Source organism: Taudactylus pleione, unplaced genomic scaffold (genome assembly GCF_031769625.1).
Source record: "Taudactylus pleione unplaced genomic scaffold, aTauple2 ptg000332l, whole genome shotgun sequence".
Lineage (NCBI taxonomy): Eukaryota > Metazoa > Chordata > Amphibia > Anura > Myobatrachidae > Taudactylus > Taudactylus pleione.
The window spans coordinates 790,635-810,173 of NW_028284733.1; the positions used below are offsets into that span (position 1 = coordinate 790,635).

Genomic DNA, 19,539 nt, shown 5'->3' on the forward strand with positions numbered 1-19,539 from the left:
ATATCTACTTATCTAATATAAATATATCATATCTAATATAAACATTATATAAATTAGATATTCTAATATTTCATATCTAATATTATCTCCTAAATTCATCTATCTCACAGTCCAAAAAACCAGCACTCACAGGACTGTTAATAAATGAAGATACAGTCCTTTGCTACATTATACTTTTTGGTTTTAAATATCTTTTTTCCTCCTTCTTTTATCTTTTGAATATAATTTTTTTTCTGGATCTGAGTAGTAGCTGCCATGTCTGGTATTCAGCCCTATGTGCATTAAGTTCAATAATATATTTTTTCTCTATGGGTAACCTACACATTTTTGTTAAAATATACTCTCATCCTCTGATGCAATGTCCTGTTGATGTTGTTTATATTGGATGTGCACTGATCGTTTGAGGCATCGTCCTATGTGATAATGATCCTGAGGCACTGGCCTACGTGATAATGAGCCTATGAGGCACTGTCCTATGTGATAATGGAACTATGAGGCATCGTCCTATGTGATAATGTTCCTATGAGGCACTGGCCTACGTGATAATGAGCCTATGAGGCACTGTCCTATGTGATAATGGGCCTATGAGGAACTGTCCCATGTGATAATGGCCCCGAGCAGCTTATGCAGTAATGGAATTTGGGAAGAAACTTTGCAAAATAGGGGTTAAATGCTGTCCTATGTAGCAATGGTCCTTGAGACATCGTTCTTTGTGATGTTCCTATGATGCACTGTCCTATGTAATAATGGTTCGATGAGGCACTGTCATATGTGATAATGGGCTTATGAGGCATCGTCCTACGTGATAATGTTCCTATGAGGCACTGCCCTATATGATAATGTTCCTATGAGGCACTGTCCTATGTGATATTGAGCCACTGTCCTATGTGATAATGTTCCTATGAGGCACTGGCCTATGTGATAATGGGCCTATGAGGCATCATCCTATGTGATAATGTTCCTATGAGGCACTGTCCTATTTGATAAAGAGCCTATGAGGAACTGTCCTATGCGATAATGGTCCCGAGCAGCTTGTGCAGCAATGGAATTTGGGAAGAAACTTTGCAAAATAGGGGTTAAATGCTGTCCCGATTTTTTGTCACATACACGCCACACGCTACCTTTCATACACAACTGTCACCGGCTCGTTAGCACGCCACAACTCACATGCAGGTGTTTTCTATCAGACTGTAAAAACGTGTTTGCTAGAGACACAGGTTGTTATAAAACACGTCAGGTTTTATTACTGTGCAAAAAACTGTTTCAAACATGACACAAAAACATACGTATCTAACAATGTAATAAACGTTGTGTACAGGAGAAGCCATCATCACCAGAAGGCGGACACGTCGCCAGGAGAGGAACCATTATTTATCTTATTACATGGTATTGTATATGGTAGACAAAATGTCAGGTCTTTATTTTATCAGTGTTCTCCCCACGCTTTACCTCTCAGACTTCCCTCTGCCGCCTGGCACTGTGAGGCGGCCAAAAGTAGCGCTGCACGGATGTTTCATATGGAAACGCCAGCGCGGCGCGACTTATTGGCCCCGTCAGAGCAGGGCGGCGTCAGAGTGCAGGTCAGAGAAGATCTCTCCCCCAGTATAAAAGGAAGGGTGTGATTGCTCGGTCTGTAGCGGGGAGAGGACGTACCAGTGTGAGAACTGCATTCGCCCATTCTCTGACCCCACCTCCTAGATACAGCATCTGGCAGCCCACAGGGTATAGCATTACCATTCACTCACTTCTGCCAACCTCTCTGACGCTGACGCCCAGCGTTGGGGAATTTGTTGGGAGAACACTGTTGGTTTGTGTATCAGATGTCGTCGGCTTAGCAGAAATAAGTCACATTACTCTGCATACAGAAGAGATGTGCATGAAGTAATAACGTCCTTATCTGCTGAACCTTATAATGACCACTGAATTTATTCATCCAGACATTGGTGCTGAGCAATCTCAAGGCTCATACCCACTGGTATCAAATTCATGCATCTTACTAACGTTTGCAATGCTACAACAACGCATGTACACATGGCAGACTATAGAAGTCAGCGGAGTAAGCTCTGAAAGTTAGTAAAAACAGCAAGTGAGAAATCGCACAACGCGTTTCACATGTCTGTTTGTGTTAGTAAATGCAAGCATAGGGCCAGTGGGTACCTGTACTATGGTAAACCACATATTAATACATTTTAAGTATCACATGAGCCACTGAGATTACTGTGATTTAAGGAACCCGTTTGCTACTTTCACTGTTCAAACGACATAAAACATTGGCATTAAAACAACAGCCAAACTGTCCAGACCTTTTATAGTAGTCGACATCATTGGAGGTCTCAAAAATCACAGTTTTAAAACTATGGATCTCAATTCTGGCATTAGCTAGAACATGTGCATATTTTTTTCATTATATTATAACCTAGCTTCAAAATGAGCTTGTTGGTAACAGACACAGAAAGGTCACACATAGGCTTATCCAATACACTAAAAGAGGAGCCATCTGTTAATACAAAAATATTGGTTTAAAGTCATAAGATTCAGGCCTGGCCAACCTGTGGCCTGGCCAACCTGTGGCTCTCTAGCTGTTGTGAAACTACAAGTCCCAGCATGCCCTGCCAGTTTTAGCATTCCCTAATGCAAAACTGTGGCAGGGCATGCTGGGACTTGTAGTTCCACAACAGCTGGAGAGCCACAGGTTGGCCAGGTCTGAAATACTGCACAGCCTTTAGAGGCTGGTATGGTGTATCATTTAGACGAGACGTAGGGCGGATTCAACAAAATTGTGGAAATGTCATAAACATATACAACAGAATCTTGAAAAAGTATCAGATTACTACACATAAAGAAAGCGAAACGCAGAAAAATGACTGAACGGTCAGAGAAACGGTGACATGTTTACAGACTTTCTACATTTACCTCCACCAAAATCCCTTTGCTGTTATCTCCATCAACAGAGATAACAAAGGAATGGACATCCTCTCCACTGCTCCCGTTATTTACTTCAACAGCTTCCACGCGTTCCGCCGAATTAACAACTGGACTTGGAGTAGAATCATGTCCTCCAACCTGTGGTTCAGGTTCCACTGCCTCCACAACTACTTTCCCAAAGCTGGAATACGTTTCTCCCTCTTCCTTCTCACTTGCAACTTCTGCAACAAAGCCTCCTATGGTCTTGTCACTCTTGCCTGTATCATCTGCTGAGTCGAGTACGGGCTTGAGGGTTTCCGAAGATTCACTGCTTTGTCTTGGACAATCACTCTTCGGTGAAGAAGGCAACGGTGAACTTAAATTTAACAAGCACTGTCCGGAAGAATCACCTGATTTAGAAGTTGCAGCTCCTTCTGGATAATCTGTCTCCCAATTCTCATCTTCAGCTGCTGGACCATCAGACTTGCTGGTCATTCTGGTTTCCCCACCTGAGCTGAACTTTTCTTTTGAAGCTGTTATGTTAATCCAGTTTGGGGAGTCATCCTGCCTATTTCTCTGCTGCCACGTGTCTCGGCTTTCTCCACTACTTCCTCTACCACCTGGCCAGCGGCCACGTTTAAAAAAGTTGCCTCTTTCTTGGGATTTGTCAGGGCTGTCAGTGAACCTTTTCTGACCACCATAATCCATGTTACGAGATCTGTCTCCAAACTGCCTTTCTTTATTCTGATCTCTTGAGTTACCTTGCCAAGACTGACCAGCGAAGTCACCTCTCCCTCTACCGAATCCCCTCCTAAAATTTGATGGCTGTCTGCCCGACCAGCTGTCTTCATTTTGCTTATCTCCAAACCTTCCAAAACCTCTTCGTGATGGAGAGTTCTGCTGTTGGCTTTCCGAAGAGAATGGGGTACTTATGTTGTTACCAAACCTTTCGTTAGGTTTATTGGCCCATCTATTACCATCCGACTGAGAACTTCCATTATTGTCCTGAGATAAGTTTGTCACGTTAGAACTAACGGCCAATCCGGATTGGGGTGGAAAGTTGGATAAAGTATTCTTGACCTCATTCTGTGTTGTATTACCCATAGTTTGGCTATAGTTTGGCACCTGATACTGAAATCCCGGAACTACTTGTTGGTTACCACAAGGCATATATCCTGGCTGGCAAGTGGGAAACTGGTTTGGGAAAGGTACGGAGGAATACTGTGGGTTCATGCATGTGCTGTAGCAAGGGCAACCCATCTGGGGATAAGGATATGCCGGGTATGCTTGTGGTAGGAATGGCATTTGAGGGGGCGTTTTGCAGGCTCCTGTAATAGCATTATTCAGCAAATACGACAATGCATCTAAACGTATTGGGACGGTTATTCCGGAGATAGATGATCGAGACTGTCCAACCACAGCTTGCAAATCTAATGCCCCACTGGCAGAAGAGGACTGGGCATGTCTATCCACAGGGTGGGCAGACCTATGATGAGAAGATGGCACAACAGAGGACCTAGGTGGGGGAGGCTGTGTTTTTTTCTCAGGCGGTTTTGTGCATTCTGCGGCTGAAATTGTAGCAACGTCTGGGATGATAATTTCCCTGGAAACCCCAGTTTGGGATGAAGATATATGTTCTCCATATGAAGTTCTATATGGAAAAACAAAACATATCAAAGACATATTAATTAAAAACAGGGTTCCTGTTTTCCTGAGGGCTCCTGTTCTAAACATATAAGGGCTTACGTAATAGGGCGCGAGCTTGTTACATGTTAGTGTTCCCGTAGTTTTAAAGTGCCCATCATTTTAAAAGCAAAACCATCTTGGTTTTGCATTTAAAATGATTGCAGCTTTATAAATACGGGAACACTGGCATGTATTCCCGCAGCGACACAAGCTCGCGCCCTATTACATAAGCCCCAGAGACTCTTCATTAAGGCCACACTACTTCTTAGGAAAACATTTTACCAGGCCTCATTCCGAACAGAAGCATTGGAGGCAGCTACAGTTGTATCCACATACACCTATCCTCAAATATCACCATATAGCCCCGTTTGATGCGCCACGGACTGTGTGACTTGGCCGCGACATGCAACTTTTTCTTTAAATATGCGTCTAAATGTGCTACATACCAATTCCTTTGCGACAAATAAAAATAAAATAACCCCAAGTACTTAGGGCCTGATTCAGACCCGCTCGCGAGCGTACAGCGCTTGCAAGCGGGTCGATGGTCCCCCACTGCGCATGTGCACGCCGGAGCCGGCTCCGGCGTGCGTGAGACCCGGCCAGCGACAGGCGCTCCGTCGCTACGGGTCTCGCACCAAAACGGGGTGGCTGTCGATTGTGATTGACAGCTCGCCCCGTTTTGGAGGCGGGCAGGGGGGGTGGCTGCCCAAACGGAGCCGTTCCCGAAGGAACGCCTGCCGTTTGGGGGCGGCCTCAGTAGTGAGCTTCCGGCTCTATTAGAGCCGGAAGCTCACTGGGGCTTGCGATGGACGAGACCCTACCACAAGGGTCTCGTCGCAAGCCTGATGGTCGCGACCATCACCTGGCCATTTGCAAAAGCTGTGGGTGGTCACCCACAGCTTAGCGAGCGGTCAGGAGGCCGGCTGTCAAAAAAAACAAACTGCTTGGGATGATCGGGAATCTGCGCAGGTGCCAGACCCGTTCTGTGCATGTGCAGAGCGGGTCTGCGAGCCCGAACGTTAACTGGCAGCAGACTGGCAGTGATTGACAGTCGTGGGGGCGGCAACGGCCTCCGTTTCCTGAAACTGAGGCGTGTCGCCGCCGTTTGAGGGGGAGGGAAAAGGCCAGGATCTCCGTCAACTAACGGAGATTTCCTGGCCTCTTCCTCGCAGCTGCGATGGCCAGCTGCGTAACCCCATGGGCCACCTTAGCCAGCCGATGGTTCGCAGAGTATCCGATGCTGCGTTGGACAACGCAGCTCCGATACGTAATGCACAGGAGGTGTGATGCCTCCCCTTGCATTACCATATCTGCACATATGGAATAGCTATTCCGTCTGAAGCTGAATCAGGGCCTTAGTACGCCAATATCGCAAAATTCATGCAAAAGTCCTCAAGCATGGGAGCCGCTAGGCATGGCGGAGCATCTAAGTTATGGCCAGGCATCTGGCATCATATGGCGCAAAAACGATTAGGTATATGAAGACACATCTGTACATGCAGCCAAATTGATTTCTGTATTTGGTTACAGTTTTCCCTGAAGTACAGAACCGGCAAAATAATTTTTTGAACCAACTTTAATTCATTTTAATATGGTCTATTTACTAAGCAGTGTTAGGAGACAGAGTGAAAAGTGATAAGAAAGTGATAAGGTGCCAGCCAATCAGCTCCCAACTGTCATCTCACAGGCTGTGTTTGAAAAATGACAGTTGGGAGCTGATTGGCTGACACCTTATCACTTTCTTATCACTTTTCACTCTGTCTCCTAACACTGCTTAGTAACTAGACCCCTAAGGAAGATAAAAGGCTGCGGCTGAAACAACAGGAGTGATGGACTGCAGTGAGGCATAGCAGAGTGAGGATAAACTGAGATGGTACAGCGATGCGTTATGTGTTAAGAGCAGGGGTTCCCAACCACGGTCCTCAAGGCACACTAACAGTCCAGGTTTTAAGGATAACCATACTTGAACACAGCTGACTTAATTAGTACCTCAGTTATTTTGACTTTACTATCCAGGCTTAACCATGGATATCACTAAAACCAGGACTGTTAGTGTGCCTTGAGGACCGAGGTTGGGAATCACTGAGTTAGAGGGTGAGGATGAAATATGAGGAATGGTAAATAGTAAAACGGCATTATGCAGAGAGTTTGAAACACGAGGGACTGTGTATTATAATTGAGCTAGTGAACAGAATACAGAGGAGCATTAGGGTTTAAGACTTACATTATAAGGATAACCTGATGGATTCTAACAATCGGGCAAGTGTATTAGGGCCTGATTCAGCATGGATCGCAGTTGCTAATACGCACGCAATCGGCCGATTGTTGCATTCTGCGTATGCATCACAGTGCGCGCATGCGTTCCGGCCACTACGCAGACCCATCGCAGAGTGATTGACAGGAAGTGCCGTTTGGGGGTGGTCGGGGGAAACGCAGGCGTGCCAGGGAGTTTGAACGTCGTCGCAGGGGCGTGCATAAATTATCCACTGCGACGCCGTACGCAGCCTGAGGCCTCATAGCGTGCGCAGAAGTTAGCAATTCCTGAGTGAGGTCAGGGCTTGAAGCTGCGACGGTCCTCGATTGTACCGATGGTTTCGCAGTCTTGCTAAACATTATGGATGTGTGTCAGCTAAAGTGGGCGTCCTTGTGTAGTGCTGCGGTGGCATAGCGGTCGCAATGAATTAGCATACTATCGCAGTTGAACTGCGTGTGCAAGCGCAGCTGGAGATCGCAATAGCGATCCATGCTCAGGGCCTTAGGTGGGAGATAAGATGGGACTCAGTGGGAAATTCGGGGACGTAGGGCAAGATTCAGGTTGTCTCCAGCAACAATAGCCTATTATTCCACAGACGCTTCGCTAATTGTCGCAGCGGCTGTGCAGCAGCGTACAGCCCTGAATCATGCCCATATAGATGGCTGACTAATGGCGGTAGGGTATGGTCAGGAGGAAATGAATGATGGAATGCGGTGTGAGGATGGCACAGGATGAGCCAATGCAATGGTGCATTACGGGAGGATATTAAAATGACTGGGACAATAGCAATTAGGGATGATAAGATGGGCTGAGATGAGGCAGCTGATCAGGAGTCAAATTATAATGAAACAAATCTAAAGAACAGAAAAAGAGACTCAGACATTTCCCCTTGTCATTCATTCCCACTATCCCCCTCCTTCATTCCCACTATCCCCCTCCTTCATTCCCACTATCCCCCTCCTTCCAGGAATGGGAGAAGCTGAGGCTGTAAGTGAGAGGGCAGAAAGATTGGGAAGATGAAAATGAACAGGATAAAACGATCCGAGGATGGAAAACAGATGCAAGAGAGCTGAGGATGACATGGAAGGAAGTTTACTGTTACTGATTTACATTTGCGTGCTCATACACTTTGCCTCAATACGCCATGTGGCGCGGGAGAGCCGCCGGGTCCTGCACGATTCTGTTTTGCTCCGAGCATCTTTTTTTTTTTTTTCAGGGGTCTATTTACTAAGCCTTGTTTGGACATAAAGTGAACGGAGACAAAGTACTAGACAATCAGCTCCTAACTGTCATGTCACAGGTTGTGTTTGAAAAATGACAGTTAGGAGCTGGTTAGTTGGTACTTTGGGCCTTAATTCAGCTACAGTCGGAATTGCAAAGCTTAGCTATTCCGTCTGTACAGATATGGTAATGCATCGGATGTTCTGCAGAACATCGGCCGGCTAAGGTGACCCATGGGGGGAAGATGAGAGGAAGAAGCCAGGAAATCTCCGTCAGCTGATGGAGATCCTAGCCTCTTCCCCCGACGCCGTCCCCTCTAGGCCCACGGGATGCAATCTGGAAACCGGCTGACGTAAGCCCGACAGCCGGCTTCCCGATTGCTTTATCCCGGCGTGGGTTAAATGACAGGCGTCTATATCTAGACGCCTGTCATTTTCCCGACGCCGGGAGACAGGCGCCCGGCATCCCGATCGAAGTGATGCCGGACGCCGCGAGCGGACAGCCGCGGGGGGAGGAGGGTTAGGTTTAGGGCACCCAGGGGGGACTTAGGGTCAGGCACCTCCCCGGGAGGGTTAGGCTAGGGTGAGGGAGGGTTAGTGTTAGGCACCCCTGGGGGGAGGTTAGGCACACCCCCGGGGGACTTAGGTTTAGGCAGCGGGGAAGGGGGGGGTTAGGTACTTACAGGGGGGATTAGGGTTAGGCACTTGGGGGGGAGGTTAGGGTTAGGCACCCCTAAGGGAGGGTTAGGTTAGTATATACTTACCTGAGGACGATTGGGATTTCCAGCGCTGTCGGGCTGCCGGGAATCGAACCGCCGGCCGCTATTCCATACCGATTCCAGGCCCACAAAGGGAAACAGACGCAATCACGTGCGGGATTGTAGATCCGTTCTGCACATGCACAGAAAGGGTCAGACGCCTGCGCAGATTCCCGTTCATCAGGAATCTGTGTTTATCCCCATCCACTTTATCTCCATACAAGGCTTAGTACATAGACCCCTTAGTTTGCAACAAACTGCTTCACAAGACTGCACTGATTCATTTGATATGTGACACTTGTATATCTGTCTGCGACTGAATCTGTATACAAAGGACAACGGACCTTGGCGTGAAAAAGCACTTTGTATAGATTCAGACTTAGTCGAGCACAAATATCCAAGTATCTCATATCAAATGGATCAGTGCAGTCTCGTGAAGCTATCGCATCACTTTGCGACTAAAATGCATTTCCGGGTGCAAAAAGACACTTGGCACACGTGACACGGGAACTAGCGCACCGGGCAGGGTTGGTTGCCACGACTGCAGCAAATGTGCATGAAGAGACATCTGTATAAGGAGTGATTCAATTCACCGGGATGGATGCGATGTGCTGTTCCGGCATGTGGGGCCACTGGGGCTGCGAGCTAAAATGGTGCGCTGGCAGCTGATCGCACCAGACATTAGCAACAATTGAATAGCTCCTGTCGTGCGCGTAAAGGGGCGAAACAATTGGAATACCCCTCACTGTGATAGTACATAGGAGACTTGCTCACTGACAGCCCCTACACCAATGATAGAGAAAAGCCTTAATGCCAATAATAAAGAATGGGATGGGCTCCCCACCCCCCACAATGACCCATATCATGTGCTGCACATGTCACATATAAACAAGCTACATATACATGGCATGTGTCTGCCAGTGTTTGGATAGCAAATGGCTGCATGGGCCTGTGTCTATATGGGCACATCCCAGTGAGCAGTGCATGCAGGGTGCAGACCTGTTCTCCATGGTATCTCCGCACGCTCCTCGCTGACGGTTCCGCACATGCACCGCGCCCCCGCTCTGCTATAGCCGCACCGGGAGTGAGAGAGAGAGGGACACTGGAGATCACTCCGCCCGCAATCGGCCGCGCCCTTACTGCAGGCAAAACCTATTCGTCTCCACTGTGTATATCACTCCGCGGCCGCGCACGGGACTAGCTAATAATGCCCGGTGGCCACATGGTGCACAACCCACAGTGTATTCATCGAATCAACATCAGCAGTTATTAAATACATGTTGTGCAAGCATAAGTTACATATATGGGCAGGCAAATCATGGTTGCTAGTTGGAAAGGTCCTTACTGTATATAACTAGAATCTTGCATATACATATATATATACATATATAGTATACACACATATATATATATACACACACACATATATATATATATAAATTATCTATATATATATAAACAATCCACCATAAGGATGGCACTCCCATCAATCAGGGTAAAAGGGGCCAGGGTGCTCAGCTGCTGTATTGTCCACAGCACAAATGTCCTCCTATGAGCGGCAGTCCAGAGGAGTGCCGCTCATAAGAGGATATATATATAGATAGATAGATAGATATAAATAAAGAAGCAGGTGGGTGTGGCGCCACTACTCCTTAACAATGAAGTGAAAATACGTAGTGAGCGTATAGCAACCAAAGCCTAGGATATTCAGGCGTCAGCTCCAAATCAACATTACAATACTAGTGTTGGTATTAGGAAACAGTGGAGAGGGGGTGAGTTGACAGTAGGGCGACTGGTTTGCTACAACGTCATGTGTCAATTATGTAAACAATTCATATAGTGCATATAATAAATACAATAAAATAATGTGCCAGTGCAGAATATATATATATATATATATATATATATATATATATATTAAATAAATAAAAATAATTTATTTTAGAAACAGAAATAAAAACCTTCAAAAGTATCAGGTTTTTCTTAATCAAATATTTGTAAACAGTAATATTTAAAAAATGGATGTAAAATCAAGAGGCATTTCATACAATAATAAGGTTTGAATGGAAGTAAATATTGGAAGTAAAAAATCAATGAATAAATATAGCAGCTTATCTGATTAAACGAGAAAGGTATTTCTTCCAAAGTTATTGAGGCATAAGTCAAACATTTCCAACGCGTTTCATCCTAAGACTTCATCATACATACATACATACACGTGTATATATATAATATGTATATACAAAGAGTCCAGTGATCGGAGCACTCCTATGCGGCTGATGTAGAGGGAATAACAAAATAAAATCACCACATGATAGTGTAACTAGTATTGTGGTCAACTAGTTATTGTGGGGTAACTAGTAAGAGAGAGGTCAACCCACCTATGATTTGGAGACTTGCAAAGTCATATGCCGGGGCCACGTGTCTCTCCCAGCTGGCAGAATCCTCTCGCCGCTCTCTGGCTGCTGCGGCCATCGCTGTTTCGTCCTCAGCTCCTCTTCATACTAGGCGGGTGTGATGATGTCACGTCGCACTGTGTGCGTTACCACTGACAGCGATGAGCAGCCTGAACGTCTGAGGCTGAATCACGCAGATTTACAAAAAAAACCCAGCAACAGCGATTCTAATGGGTGGTCCGGTGCACACCCGGACCACCCCGTAGTTTCGCCTATGGGTATAGGGGGTGCTTGCTGGGCCGGCGGGCCCCCTAAGCCGCCGGGCCCCGTAGGAAGCACCTCCTGCACCCTCTATAGTTTCAGCATTGGTAGTACATTAGCATGTGTGTTTTTCAGCAGGAACAAACAGGAACTCAGTTCCTGAACCTCTCATTAACTATCACATAATGTCCTTGGCCAAAATGTATTTTTCATACAATAAGTTTTATTTTAAAGGCCCTTTTGAGCGCCTTCTTTTTTAAATACTATATATATGTATACACACACACAGGGGTGTTTTAAGAGAGGAGGGGGTCCGTGTGCAGCCTCTGTTTGAACCCCCTCCTCTCAGCGCACTGAGCGCTGTACATTCTGGCTTCATGCCAGAATCTACTGCGCATGCGGGGGTCTCCGGGAAAATGGCGCCTGCACATATTTTCCTGGGGACATCTTATCTGCGCATGCGCAAGATACCAGGAAAATGTCCGCCGCCATTTTCCCAGTGATTATTTGCTGCTCTGCAGCGCCAGCACCTTGCACCCATTATTAAGACGCCTATGCACACACGTGTGTTATGTGCACAGCCAGACATGACGATGATGTCTAGCAATTATTTCCCCCCCTTAATGTATACACACACAAGTAATGAGAATAACGCGGTACATACAGAACAGTAAGGTTGGTGTCACATACGCATTTGGGGGGAAATATGTAAGTTTACGGTATGTGCTGTTTGCTCGCACATTTACTATTTACAAATCTATCACAAACGCTGTATGTAACGCTTTCTCTATGCAGGTTGTGGAAGCTGCTGAACTTCGCGGACATTGACATGCACGTTAAACGCCCGAGACCGTCACACGCGAGCTGTATTCAGATATCGATGTATCAAAACCGCATTTTCTCCGTAAAACACACTCATGAAACGGCTCCAGCAATTTCTCCAATAAAACAATGTGTCGCAGTCATCTGTGTCCACCCCAGTAGCAGACCCCCCCAGTAGCAGACCCCCCCGGCCCTTGCACAAGTAAAAAAATAAAAACTTACCTGAATCCCTGCTCCCGCGCCGTCCGCTCTGCTGTCACACGCTGAGGAGGGAGCCGGAAGACGGAGATCATGTGTGAGCTCCAGCCGGCTCCCTCCGTGCAGCAGCCAATGAGAGTCTGTGTGACTCTCATTGGCTGCTGTAACAAACACACAGCTGCTGCTGGCGGCTGTGTGTTTGTGTCTGTGTAGGGCGTCTGCACAATAGGAGCCCTGATGTCGGATTCTCTAGTGAGAATCCGACATCAGGCGGCCGCCGTTCGGCCCCGAACGGGGATCCGAGTCAGGCGGTGAACACCCGAACAGGGTTCGGGTGGACTCGGATCCCCAATGTTCGGAGCGGTTCGGATTCCACAGAATCCGAACCGCTCATCTCTAATTTTGAGCTGATCGTCTTCCCACCCTCCCACATCACCTCACTTCCCACTATTTCTTTATCAATTGATGGAATAACTATCTCGTCTAGTCCCAAGGTGCGCTGTCTTGGAGTTATCCTGGACTCATCCCTCTCCTTCAAACCACATATCCAGAACCTTTCACAGTCCTGTCGTTTCCATCTCAAAAATATTTATAAGATCAGACCCTATCTCACCCAGGATGCTACTAAAACACTCACACACTCACTGGTCATCTCCAGATTGGACTACTGTAACCTCCTCCTATATGTCCTCCCCAACTCCCTTCTCTCCCCTCTCCAGTCTATCCTTAATGCTGCTGCATGGCTCATCTTCCTCTCCAAACGCTCTACATCTGCCTCCCCTCTCCTACAAGCTCTCCACTGGCTCCCCTTCCCTTTTAGAACCTAATTTAAGGTTCTCACGCTCGCTTACAAAGCCCTCACCCAATCTTCCCCCATATACATCTCTGATCTCATCTCCCTTTACGCTCCTCTCCGCCCTCTTCGTTCAGCTAATGCAAGCCGCCTTTCATGCCAGCTGATTACTTCCTCCCACTCCCGCCTCCAAGACTTTGCCAGCATTGCTCCCCACCTCTGGAACTCTCTCCCACTCCCCATCAGACTCTCCGCCTGTTTGCAATCCTTCAAACGGGCTCTCAAGACCCACTACTTCATCAAAGCCTTCCAGCTATCATTCTAACTCCTTGCTACATGCTCCTTCCTCCCCATCTACCCCATCTATGCCAACCCAGTTTGTCTTCCCCCACCTTTTTAGAATGTAAGCTCTCACGAGCAGGACCCTCTACCCTCTTGTGCTTCTCCTTACTATAGTGTAATTTACTTCTTACTCACGTACCTAACACTTGGCTGCTTATGCTCGGTTGCTTATCTGGGTGATATGGTCGCTAATGTAGCAATATATATTATCCATGTCCTGGTCCTGTATTGTTCTGTAATTCGCTTGTCTACAATTTGTTTATGTACTGTGTAAGGCGCTGCGGAACACTTGTGGCGCCATATAAATAAATGATAATAATAATAATAATAATACGTCCGGGTAATACAAAAAACTAGACTATTATGTATAAATGCAAATTGACAAAGGGAAATAAATGTTATACTGTTACACTGTACATAATCTTCTACATAATCTTCTACTTCAATTAGGTATTCTGTGTTCCCATGATCATTACAGTAAAAGTGTTGTAAAAAAATATAAAAACAAAATAAAGAAGCAATCATTTACAAGTTATATTTGTTTAGGTCCTTCACTGTGAGTTTAAAGTACGTTCTGTACATAACACCATCCAATGTTGGGGGAGGGGGGTGTGATGTGTGTGTGATGTGGTGTGTGTGTGTGTGTGTGTGTGTGTGTGTGTTTCGCCTTCCAATTGTTCCCCTCTGCAGCCAGCAGCTCAACTCATGACCCCCAATAATAGCAGTATATAATACGATCTTACTTGTGCTGCTGCCACAACAAGGAGTATAAGGGATGGTGCACAGCTCCTGCACATGGCTAGTGGCAGTAGCTTCTCCTACCAAGTCTGCTGTGTGTGGATATGAACGCTTAATCACTGTACTGGACTAGAGAAACCAGAGGGCAGCTGCCAGCAAGAAGAGACCGGTGTCTCAACATGGTGGGAGAATGGGTGCTTAGAAAAGCTCAGATCTCTCTCCCACTTGTTATACTATGTATGTATATTTATTCCTTACATGTTTCCTGACCACTTACTTATAGGAGATAAATATGTTTGATACAGAAAGTTAGTGTTTTAGACGCTCTCTCCAACAGCCTTTACTATAGATCATCTATCATGTTAATTGGTAAAACTGTATTACATACACTAGCCAGGAGACCAATGTTACATTTATGGCCAGTTTCTCCTGCCGCCCACCCAGACTCCCGGAGTTGTTCCAATGCTCCGCTGAACAGGGGACTTGGATTTTAGAATAGGTGCCCACATCCGGGGAAAAATAAAACATTCAGCTCAGATGCACTGGCCCTTCTGCTGCATCTAAGGGCTTACTGGGATCGGTGGCCCTGTACATGTCTGATGTATTACATGCACAGACTATAGCTTGTAAAGTGCTAATTATACCCTATTCATGGGCTGCTAGACTCTCTCTAAAATCAGGCATTTGAGACCCTCCCACCTCTAAAAATCCTGGGTTTGCCTCTGGATCCCTATATATTCAACTCTCCCTGACTACAGTAGGCTGATGTGTTTCCTTATATGATGAAGTAGGATTATCCAAAACATGACTTTTGTTGGAGTTATGGAAGCAACAAGAGACCTGTCCATCCTATTGCTGCTTGATACATGACTATTTCTTTCCCCAAGTTTTTTAATCTACCTAGCGGTTATAGGTTTCAGTGCTTTTATCCTGGAAGTCAGTGGTCATCTGCGAGAACCTTGCTCCAGAGACAGCGAGATGTCTTCGGGGTTCTGTCACCCAGCTTCAGAAAAAGTTTGAAGGAGTTGTCGTACTTCCCTCTCCAACTCTGCCGCCCTTTTTTTAACATCGCTCGGTTTCTCCTTAGGGTCCTCCTTTCCCAGCTCAGACAAGATATTGTGCAAGGCGTCCACGTTGTTCACAGACTCCAATTGCTGTGGGTTTCCTTTGAGTTCCTGCACCCAGTCAATGTATGCCTGCAGAAGACCCATATCTCCCATGAAGCTACTGAGGATCTTTAGGCTGGGCAGACGTCTCTGAAGTTCTAGCAGTACCTCCTTTCCTCTCTCACTCAGCTTGTTACCTGCAATCCTGCGGAAAGCGGAGAGGAATGGTCGGTACATACAGTGAAACATTGGAGTCTTAGGGGGAGATTTATCAAAGCTCGGTGGGAGATGAAGTGGAGAGAAATAAAGTACCAACCAAACAGCTCCTAACTGTCATTTTTCAAATACTGCCTGTAACATGACAGTTGAAGGTTATTGTTGGTTGTTTATCTCTCTCCACTTTATCTCCAAGCTTTGATACATCTCCCCCAAGTGCTCAAACTGTACTCTGCTAGTCTATATAGGTGTCACCTTAGTTTATCTGTAAATCATGTTGACAACGTGCAGTATGCGAGGCTAATTGCATATATAAGTTAAAGCTGAAATAAATGAGCCTGGAGTTCTTTAATTTGAATGCAGGTAAGGTAACATTAATACCGTAGATTAGTAATATGAAACCTGCATATGACAGTCACCCCAATCCCACCATTGCCTTCGGACAGCGCTGCTGAGTCTGTCCCTTCTTCGACGCTTACAGTAGGAGCCATTAGGGTGTGTGGGGGGGCTACCACTACCTCCCTCGGGACAGACCTTGTAAAATTATTACATAGTAGTAAATGGGTCCAACATCTGCCCCTGCTCTGCCCCGTCAAACCACGACCCCCCCTCATGCTATACTTACCCACTGTTCCTGGCGCAATGGTCTGTCCTGTTCCTGCACATATCGGAAACAGGACAGACCACTGGCAATCATTATATAAAGGAACACTATTCGCCAACTCGATTGCAGCTTTCTATTGTGAATTACTGGAGACTTTTGTGATGATGTAAGGCACAGGACTACCAGGGTGTATAAACCGAGTTACCCTGGCATTTTGTCATTTCCATAGTAATGCTATGCCTTTATATAAGGACTGGGGAGGCTTACGTTTATATTGGTTTTTTCAAGAGTTCATAAATTAGAGTGGGATGAATGTACTGCACACCTATCACTAGTATGCAGTGGTCTGATCCAATAATCTGACTATCAGTTTTATAGGAGCTAGGTATCATGAGGCACAAGCATTTGTACCCGGGAGTTTGGTGGCTGTGCCATTAGACACTGGCCCATCTTCCGATGATAACAGAAGCTTGCATTGCAATCTCTGCCATCTGCCCAGTGTGACAGGAGTGGGTCATCAGTTATGGCGACTGGTTATAACTTATTACCCTATGTAAAGGGCAGAAGATTGGCAGAAAGTAAGGGTAAAAGAACTGTGGGAGAGATTTATCAAATCTTGGATAAAGGACAACATTTATCTACAAGTGTTATTCTTGTTATCACTCGTTACTAATCTTAAATGGCACTCCTGCCAATGGTTGGGGCACCATTTCAGCTTAGTAACGAGTAATAACAAGACTATCACTCGTTGATAAATCTGGTCCAAGGTTCTAAGCAGTCAGCTCCTAACTGTCATTTTACAGGCTGTCCAGGTGCAGATTTATCAAAGCTTGGAGAGAAATAAAGTGGAGAGAGTAAAAGTACCAACCAATCAGCTCCTAACTGATTGGGTGATACCTTATCTCTCTCCACTTTATCTCTCTCCAAGCTTTGCTAAATCTCCCTCTGTGTTTGAAAAATGATAGCTAGGAGCTGATTGGTTGGTAGTTTAACTCCATCCGTTTTATCTCCATACAAGCTTTGCTACCTCTATCCCTGTAACCCTATATATATTTTTTCCATTTGTGTTATACATATATTAATTCGATAAAGATATTATATTCATAGCACCTTAGTTTATATGTTGGTGCTAGTCAGTGTGATTGCAAAGCTCATCATGCAGTAGAGGTATCATTGTTTTCCTTCTCTTCCCCGTAGTCTTTCCTGTGCAGAGTTGGGGTTTGACATGTCGGAAAGTAATACTCACGTTAACAGCCGGAGTGTCTTGTTGTTTTCCAGACAGGGCAGTAAGTTGTCCAACCCGCTGTCTGTGATCCCATTGATATCCACGTACAGTTCTTCCAGGGTTTGGTTGCACCGTAATGCCTCCCAGAGACGCTGCACCCCTTCTGAGCCGATGCTGTTACCACACATGCTGCAGCAAGACATGACCAGTCGTACATTAACCTCAGTCTGGACAGGATATATGCTGGAGGTTTTAGGTGACAATATAAAGTTAAACTACACATCCCAGCATGCCCTGCAACAGTTTTGCTATTTGGCCATGCTAAAAGTGTTGCAATGCATGCTGGGATTTGTAGTTCAACAACAGCAGGAGGGCCGCTAATTGCCCACGCTTAGACCAGAGCAAGCTTTAGCGACCTGAGGCTGTTATGGTACATGATTAATAACACTTCTGTCGTTTCGCTGCTTTTCCCATTGCAGGGTATAGAATATTTTGCATTGCGTAAACCCAAATTTGGGTGATGCGTCACCACCCAAGATGTTTCCCTTGTGACAGCTTCATCAGGGAGACATTCAGATTTGGGTGAGGTTGGATTGACCCCAATTAGAGAGGCTCAATTAAACTTTTTTTTTTGTAGGGCTGTTTAATTCATTGTTTTATCATTATTAAACATCTATTTACTGCACAATGGGTGGCCTGTAATATCGGCATTATGTAGCGGGGGCGGCGTCAAAATGACACGATCGCGTGCCCCCACCTTCTGTCCCGCCCACAAAGGACAGTCACCTGTCCGGACCACACCCCCCTGTGCTGGTCACGCCCCCCCTGCCCTGCCGATTTGGCTGCTCCGTCCCAGAAGGGACAGCCAGAAAGTCGGCAGCCATGATAAAGCCGTAAAAAAACAATAGAGTTAGATGTTAGGAAGGCTGACTTTGCAGAGATGGAAAGATGTGTTACTGAGTCATTGGCAGATGGGAGGAGCTTGGAAGGAGTGCAGGAGAGGTGAGAAAAAATAACAAAATTAAATACTAAAGGCGACAGACCTTTGTATTAAAAGGGTTAGAAAAAGCACCAAGAGAAGGAAGCCACTGTGGTTTACAAAAGAGGTTTCAACTAGTGTGAAATTAAAAAAGATGGCTTTTAGGATATATAAGCAGACTCAAAATAATAATGACAAAGAGGCGTATCTTGCCAGAATGAAGGAGGCTAAGAAGGGGATTAGGCGTGCAAAGGCAGAAGCTGAGGAGAAAATGGCCCAGTCAGTAGATAAAGGGAGCAAAACCTTAAGTATATAAGTAAAAGGAGGAAGTCACATGGAGGAATAATAAGACTTAAGACAGAGTGAGTGCATGATCGAGGGAGACAAAGAAATAGCAGATCATCTAAATAATTATTTTTGTTCAGTATTCACTACAGAAAAAGAGGGGAAGGGGCCACAGTTAGGTTGCAGAGGCATTCATAAAAATGAGGTACATTAAATTTAATTTACAGAAGAGAGGGTCCTAACAGAACTCTCAAAACTGAAAGTGGATAAATCAATGGGGCCGGATGGGATACATCCAAGGATACTAAAAGAGATTAAAGGGGTCCTGGTAACACCATTAACAGAATTATTCAACCAGTCGCTTTTATCAGGAGTGATTCCAGCGGACTAGAAAAGAGCAAATGTAATACCACAGTACAAAAGTGGAAGCAAAGAAGAGGCAAGTAACTACAGACCAGTAACTACAGACCAGTAACTACAGACCAGTAACTACAGACCAGTAAGCCTTACATCAGTAATGGGAAAAATAATGGAAACACTATTAAAGGAAAGAATTGTGGAATATCTCAAATCCAACATCTTACAGGATCCCAAACAGCATGGATTTACTCAGGGGAGATCATGCCAAATAAATCTTATTGACTATAGAAGAGACAAATTGAGATAGAAGAGATTGAGATAGATGAGGCGGAGAGATAGAAGAGAAGGACAGATAGAAGAGACGGAGAGATAGAAGAGAAGGAGAGATAGAA

At 45.6% G+C, this 19,539-nt stretch overlaps 2 protein-coding genes across 2 annotated transcripts in view; both read right to left on the reverse strand.

Moving 5' to 3' along the window:
* Positions 1-2,892: 2,892 nt before the first annotated feature.
* On the reverse strand, positions 2,893-9,832 carry LOC148509061 (uncharacterized). Its single transcript, XM_088443608.1, has 2 exons — positions 9,822-9,832; positions 2,893-4,555 (listed from the first exon to the last, which is right to left on the reverse strand). Exons 1-2 carry the CDS (start codon positions 9,830-9,832, stop codon positions 2,893-2,895), a joined length of 1,674 nt encoding a protein of 557 aa, XP_088299734.1.
* Positions 9,833-15,367: 5,535 nt separating this feature from the next.
* Positions 15,368-19,539, reverse strand: part of LOC148509062 (NLR family CARD domain-containing protein 3-like) — a 67,022-nt gene continuing 62,850 nt past the window's right edge. Inside the window, exons 7-8 of the mRNA XM_088443609.1 lie at positions 17,545-17,712; positions 15,368-15,683 (exon numbers count right to left, since the gene is read on the reverse strand). Of these exons, the coding sequence (XP_088299735.1) occupies positions 15,368-15,683; positions 17,545-17,712 (484 nt within the window). The remainder of the gene's footprint in view (positions 15,684-17,544; positions 17,713-19,539) is intronic.